General features: G+C 34.3%; 1 protein-coding gene across 3 annotated transcripts in view; it reads right to left on the bottom strand.

Annotated features, from left to right (window-relative positions):
* Window positions 1–5231: 5231 nt before the first annotated feature.
* USP15 (ubiquitin specific peptidase 15) overlaps window positions 5232–7655 on the bottom strand; it is a 63740-nt gene continuing 61316 nt past the window's right edge. For all 3 annotated transcript variants that reach the window (XM_062583986.1, XM_062583993.1, XM_062584000.1), the window contains one exon: window positions 5232–7145. In XM_062583986.1, the coding sequence (XP_062439970.1) occupies window positions 6960–7145 (186 nt within the window). In that variant the 3' untranslated portion in view covers window positions 5232–6959. The remainder of the gene's footprint in view (window positions 7146–7655) is intronic.

Below are 7655 nucleotides of genomic sequence, written 5' to 3'. Positions count from 1 at the left end.
AACTTTCAAAAGGCATTAACTCAAATGGTGTATTTTTCCAGCATCCTCCTTACTGCTGATCTTGGAAGATTAAATTAATTTCTTATTTCTGCTTATGCATTCCAGGACAAATCCTTGTGCCACTGTTTTACCGGGAACTTGCGCAGGATTGCCTAGCTGCTAGGGCTGCACAAGATACAGGAACACTTGCTACTTTCTGGTATATGACCCATCATCCTGTAGCTATGAGTTCCTAATTCCTTCACTATACTGCATTGGCATTATTAAGCAATTTAATTTTGATTGATTGACCTAATTTACTAAATGAGTCAGATGATACTTCATTCCCTTAAAATTATTTCTAAAACTGCCATCCACAAACTTAGTGAGCAGTTATTTTATACACTGAATAAAACTGAATTAATTTAAGCCCAAGTTCCACAGACATGCTAACAGCATGCCTATTCCACGGTAAGTTCCTAATGAAAACCATTTTAAGATTGTTGATCAGTTCCTAATCTCTGGAAATGTATCGAGTGAAACTGCATATTACTAATGTTTTGATGAGAGTTATGCAGTACTGTGCTCAGCACTTAAATTGTTCTAAGTGCACCTACATTATTATCTTTATCAAGTCTATTCCGTAACAATAAAACTCCTTTATAATCTAACAAACTTATATTTCATAAAGTCAGAATGACTGACATGAGTTTTTTTATCAAATTTAGTCCTGCATCAGCTTTTCCATCGTTTGGCCCAAGAGGGCTGTTAATGCTATCTGGCAAACAGAACGAACCCTGTTCGCTCCACAGTTAAGGGGAAGAATTGCCAGAAATTTGTCACACTTGGACTGTTCTGGTGTTTCATGCTATTCCAAGATTTGCTGGTTTTCCAATGAGACAGATCTCTTTAGCCGCCTCAGGAGTATCTGATGTGACCTGAGCATGCAGTGCTGCAGCTGAGTAAGTGGAGCTGTTCTCACAGTTTGTATACAAGGAGACAAAAAAGATTAAAAAATCTGAAGAAGAAAAAAACCAAGCATCTTGCCTGCAGATTAAGAATGTACTTATTCCAGCACCTATAGTCTCAGTATTTGCTGTTTCCTCATATTTGTAGTGTGTCAGGAAGGCAGGCAGAAGTCTAAAGTAATGGATGGTAAAAAAGATCAAGGCACTGATCTGCACAGCAGCATCCAGATTGAAGGCAACGAGAGCGAGAGGGCGCAGGCAATATACCTCCGACCTCTTCAGCACCCAAGTCAGATCTTAAATAATGTAAATATTGCTGATGCAAAATTAGGCGGAATAATGGGGCTTGCAAGCTGTCTCCTGTCTCCTACTCTGTTTTGTTTCTGTAAATCTCTCATTAACAAGGTTAACTGTATTTTACCATTTTTGTCTTTATTCTGCTACTTATAATGATCAAAAAGTATGCTGTCAATATAACTGAAAAAAAGAAATTTAATGTTTTTTTGTCAGGAATGATTCTGAAAAAGAGACTGCAGAAACCTCTTTTCTTCACAACATAAACTGAGTGACAAAAATTTTGACAGGAATCATAAAAAACTGGAATTATATACTGTCTGTAGTTTTAAACTTAAGAATATCTGCACTGAATGAATTACCATATCTTATGTATGAACACATAATTATTAACTAAACTGACAATTTAACTAAATTCCCAGAATTCTGTGCACTCCCTATGATCTTTGAGAGTCATATAGAAAAGTTAATAATTTTTATATCTGATTAGGAAGCTAATACACAGTATGTATAGTCTAGGAAGCCAAATCAACAACAAAATAATGTATTTTAGAAACCAAAATAGCTATGTAATTTTTTTCTGATATTTTCCAAGAACTTCCAAAAGTTGGCTTGGACAAATTATAAAGATCATCCTTAAGAGACCTGATCAAAATTCTATCTCCTTTGCCCAAAATATGAAAGTAGCATTCTTGAGAACTCTTACTGGAAATAGGCTCTAGAAGTCAGCTTTGGATTAGATAGTGCTGTAATAACAAAGTCATCACAAAAAACGGGTAGGGAATTTTACTAATTTTGCTTTTTGAGATTACCTGTTTTCTGTTATCATACTGAATTATCACTATTAGACTGTAAGTCTATTTGAAACGTAGATTGTGTTGAGAGTCTCGTCAGTCCCTGGTGTACCATTTAGCAAGGGGCAGATTCTGCTAGGTATCAGCTGATTAAACAAACTTTACTTTTAGCAACATCCTTTAAACATTAGCCAGATCCAGCTATTAGTGAATAAATATATTCCTTCAGATATAAGATCACATATATAGATCTTCATTTTCAAAGGGGGAATGAAGTCTACATGGAAACTGAGTTATCAGATATTAAAGCTCAGATCCACAAACTCTGTTTATTATTGCATATAATGCATAAATAGCTGTAGGTGGAAGAGGAACCCAGGACTGTGCTCTCATGTAAGCACCCCTGGGCCTGGACCACAACTCTCCTGTTTTCTCCGTCCTAGAACTGCAGCATTTGCTTCTGCACAGCAAAATGCAAAAAATGCAAAAAATGCAAAAAGGGCAGCTGAAGACGGATCAATTCCCTGAATGACAATGTGATTATACAGGGTAATGGAGTCCAAACCTCATCTGGGCAAATCTCTTATCTTTCTTCCTCCATAAACACTGCTAAAGAAGTAATAATTAAAAAAGTGAAACAATCCTTCATTTCCAAAAGGACCCTCTACTATCTAAACCCAGAAAAAGATTCTTAGTAATGAATCCCAGTTTCACTGTCCTTACTGACGTAGGAAAATTAGTTCAGCTCTGGAGAACTTGCAGGAAACTTCTTTGCACTCAGCAAATTAACCAGATAGATTAACCACTAATGTATACATGCCAGTGCGCATCCTATCGTCTTCCTAGACAATATGAATCATTTGGGGAGCGTCATGAAACCAAATGCAGGAAAACTGAGTTTCTCTATCCTGGGCCAAGCAATCTCAAAACAATAATCTGGGAACAACAGCTGCGTTAGAGCGGTGTTGTGCTTGTGGTGCTACAGTTACTCCTCATCACTTGCCTGAGGTGGAACACACTATTAAAAAGCTTAGTTTCCAAATCAGAGCTATTTAGCACATAGCTAGATATTCAGGGAAATATGCATCTGTATGGACTTGTATGCTTAACACTAGCATTGTAATTCTACACATCAGTGCCAAGTTTCTTTTATATTTAATCTTGCATTTAAAAGGAGCTAAATCATGAAGTATGTATAGTAAGATATTAACATATCTTCTTTGCCTTTACTTTGAAAACAGTAAAATACTCCAAATTTTAATCTTATTTTGAAAATTGACAGATTGTAGCATCTGCAAAAGTATTCACAGTAAAATAAATGTAAGTAGTTATGATGTTAGAACTAACAATGAAAATCACAATAGAAGATGTTTAGTTTAATATGGATGAACATCATTCATGTTTGTGACAGGATCCAAATACAAAGCTGGCAATTTTGATGATTAACATGTCCCCGAGTTTAATATGATCTCACTGGCAACATGAAAAGGAAAAATAATTGAAATCACTGTAACTCATCTCATCTAGCCTCAGCTGTAGATGTTATCCCTCTATGCATTTACCTTATATAAGCTTCTTATTTGGTCATCTTACTTCTTCTGGCTCAAAATCTAAATGTTCCCCAAACTTACACAAACTAATCAACTGCCTGTAGAAATGCTTCAAGCTCTATTGAACATGCTGCTCTGTGGCTAAAGAAGGCTTCTCATACATTCAAGGCATAAAGCTGTTCTCATATACTTCCAATAAATGCAAAAAGATATAATATTTCAAGCAATCATAGCCTATAACAGATGTGGCCTCAGTCATATATTTCCAGTGATATTCTATTAAAAAAAAAACAAACTTTTTTTCAGAATGTTGATGAAACTTCCAAGGCAAACTGCAACAAAAAGCTTCAGACCAGTGAAGCAAACTGAACAGTGCAGTAAGAGCTAAATGTAGAACCCTATTTCAAGAGGCCAAGCCTGATTACTGTAGTTACTGACGTCAGACTGGGTTTTAAAGACTTTTGTGGAAAATACTAATACTATATACTAGCAGAATTTTTGACTAGAAGACTGAGGGAAAAATGAATTGAGAGCTACAAATATAGGATCTTAATCATGATGTTCAGTAACAAGCAGTATGTTTATGTACTATTTACATGAAATAGCTTGACCATGCTCCCCTCTTCCCCCCCCCCGAAAAAAAAATCAAGATTATTTTTAAAAACAAAGCCAGAGTTTTGTCTTAAACTTTTGACAGTCTTCAGATAAGCAGCAGAAATATTATAGCTCTGGTTGTTTAAAGACTTAAAAACCTATACCAAAAGACTTCTCATAAAGTCACAGTTTCTATGAGATCTGTTCTTCTGGACAAAGTAACTCAAATTCTGGGAAATCTATATGTTAGGGCTGAAGTTCTGATTATTTTTTTAAGGAAAAATTTACAGTGGTACTTGAGGAGATGTGTGAACAAGTTTTACCTCTGTTGCTCAAGCATAGTCTGGTACTATTTGGTGTATGTTGACATGCAAAGAGCTTGCTTTTGATGAATACAAGTTGGAGGAGCTCTATGACAATCAGTAATGCAGCTTTTAGGAAAATTTCATTTAAATAACAATCTCTATAAAAGGAGGATCCAAACTGTTTAGTTATTTCCCAAATTCTAGGCTAACACGATATGGGAAAACCAACAGGGGTATGAATGTAAGGCGCTCTCTGTGTAGGAAAGATAATTTGTATGCAGTACTCAAATACGTGATTGAGTGTAACTCTCTAGAGTTACTTTCTCCAGTTCACAGATAATTTTTCTCTCAAGTGGTCTGAATAACAACCAAATTAAACTCAGAAGCTCTATTTTTGTTCTGCATTTAGCTCTGTATTGGGGGTTTGTATTTCAGAACTGGATAAGAGGGTCCATGCCCAAAGGCTAGTATCTTTCTACTTGACCATTAATTATCACTGTATCTTTTTTTTTAAGTAATCTTGGCTTTCTTGACATGGAATAATTTTTCTGCTGCCTTATGTTTCAGAGCCAGATAATGATAGAAGAGAACCCATTTTACACATTCTATCTTCTGCAAATAATGTAAATCATGACGTTGGTCATTAAATAACCATTCTGTAACCAATGATAAGTCTTCTGATTAAATAAAGACTACACAATTCACAATGCTATAGGAAAAGAATTTGGAAGAAACTGAAAGACTGAATAAGGCCTTGAATAGCTTTATTGAAATCTGTATAAATAAACATGCGCATTTCAAATGTAAACCCAAGTGAACTCAAGTGCAGACAAAATTTTAACCTCTGTCATGCAGGAGGTTAGTTTACATTAAAAAAAAATTCAAAGCAGCTTTAAAATACCAGGATGAAACACCAGTTTTAATATCAAGGTATAAAGCAAAGCCATGTCCAACATACCTCATTTATATCCTGGTCAAATGCATTTTAAACTTTTAAATGCTAACATAAATAAATAATTTACCAAAATGTGCACTCACAGAGTGAACTTTTATTTACAATACACAATTTATAACCTATTGTATTTGATTAGTTCAAGTGAAGAACATCATACTTTTTGCTTTTATTTTTATTTTTTAATTATTTGTTTTAACAGTGGGACACAAAGCAACTTTCCAGGTAGCAGATATGTGAAGTGTGCCCCCATACTAGAGTTCCTCTCAAAGGCAGTATTGTATACGAATCAACAATACATTCTTCCAACTAGATCAAAGGGAAAGCAGCAAATTAAAAAAAAATGTTTCAAACTGTCACACTTATTTTGGCATCCTGGACCCCTGAACGTAGTTAACTAAAAATCCAATTCAAAGTTTGTATGCCTTATATACTGTACAGGTTCTGACTTGAACATGCAAATGCCAATTTTCTTAATGAATTACCTTTTTAGATATGCTGTAAGGCTATAGTGAGTCCACCAGGAACACACAAAGACAATTAACAAGCCTACTTTTAAAACCAATTCATTCATTAACAATTTAAAGGCAAGTTATATGGAAAAAAACCCCCTCATCTAAGCCTGATACATAGTCATTACTATGGATACAGAATACTATTATCTCTGACTCTATTAGAGTAGTTTGTAGTCTGTCAAACTACCAAAACTGGGGAGAGAGAACTTAAAGCACAATTTTAAATTTTGGACTGACACCAGATTAAAATTATGCATGTCTTATAAGCAAGATATCAGGAATTATGTCCGCATAGTAGATCCAACAAGCAACAAAGAATACTTACATTTAATTGAAAACTTTTTGTTAATGCAGCATGAAATCCAGAACCTGTTCCACAGCAGCAGTAAGATGAACATATTATTCTGGATGCTCAACTATACCACAAAAGGTTAAAACACCTTTTCAATCTATTTTCTTCTACAGTGATTGATTTATTTTAAATTAATATTATTTTTTTTTTGGGGGGGGGGAACAAAAAATTGATGTTTCAAGAAAACTACTGCTTTTATATTTTTGACATTTTTATTTGTAGCCAGTGTGACAGCCTAATGAACATGAATATATTCATCCAGAAATTAAGATTTGGCAGTAGTATTCTTGCAGTACTAAGAAAATAAATGTCAGAAGTCCACAAATTTAACATTTTAGTTATCAACTCACATCCAAAACAAAAGAAAACATAATCCATCAGAACAGCAGCAGAAAACTTAAAAGGGGTTTATTTGTGATTTCCTATATATAGCTTGTGAATACAAGACTGTAAATGCATTAGAGACAATTTTTGTTAAAGTTTTTATTGTTTCACTTCAAGTACTGCACATGTTAAAATGTAATAAAGATTTACATTCTATTATCTGAAATTCCTTGTCTCAGATTTTTTGTTTTTAATTTGGTGGGCAATCTCACTCTTCCTTTCAATAGGTATCCCCAGTAAGAAAGTCTCTTTTATGGCTTCTAGTTCTTCCATTAGTTAGTATGCATACAATTTTCATTTTCTATATCATTATCATTTTCATTACTGTCTTCATCACTTTCTAATGGGATGCCTGTGGCAGCTGAAGCACCTTGTTTAGTTTCCCGGTCAAGAGGAAAAAAGCCAGTTCCACTGATTGTGTCCTGTCTCTGGTAGAAGAGCACATATGCTGCTTTGGACTGTAAAAAAAATAAAAAAAAATATATAAAAATAATAATAATAATAAAAAAGATACAAATGCTGATGACAGTCCAAACAAAACATTCACAATAGAAGTGGGTGTGATTTCAATATTTTTTCTTTTTAATAGCCTTTCACTTCTTACAAATGAATTGGAAGGTGATACAGTTAAGGATGAGAATGGATTTAAGACCAGAAAGTGCTTAATCTCTGTGAAAATAAAAAGCCCTGGACAGTTAATTATTATATTTTACGGAAAACATTGCTGTTCAACTGTAATAGAAGCCACTAATACAAACACAACACAACAGGTTCATTTTTCAGTACAGCGTATAGTTCCAAGCTACCTGCCCTGAAGAAACAACTCATAGCAATTCCTGCACCTTGAGCTCTTCCCAATGTTATGGCCATAATTTTTTTTTTCTTTTTTTTTTTAGTAAAGCCAAGGACTCCAGATTTAATTGCACTTGGCAGATTGTAAAATTAAAGATTCACTAAATAAATATTAT

This window comes from Rhea pennata, chromosome 1 (assembly GCF_028389875.1).
Source record: "Rhea pennata isolate bPtePen1 chromosome 1, bPtePen1.pri, whole genome shotgun sequence".
Classification (NCBI taxonomy): domain Eukaryota; kingdom Metazoa; phylum Chordata; class Aves; order Rheiformes; family Rheidae; genus Rhea; species Rhea pennata.
Note: the sequence above shows the minus strand (reverse complement) of the source record. Positions and strands in the feature narration are given on the sequence as shown.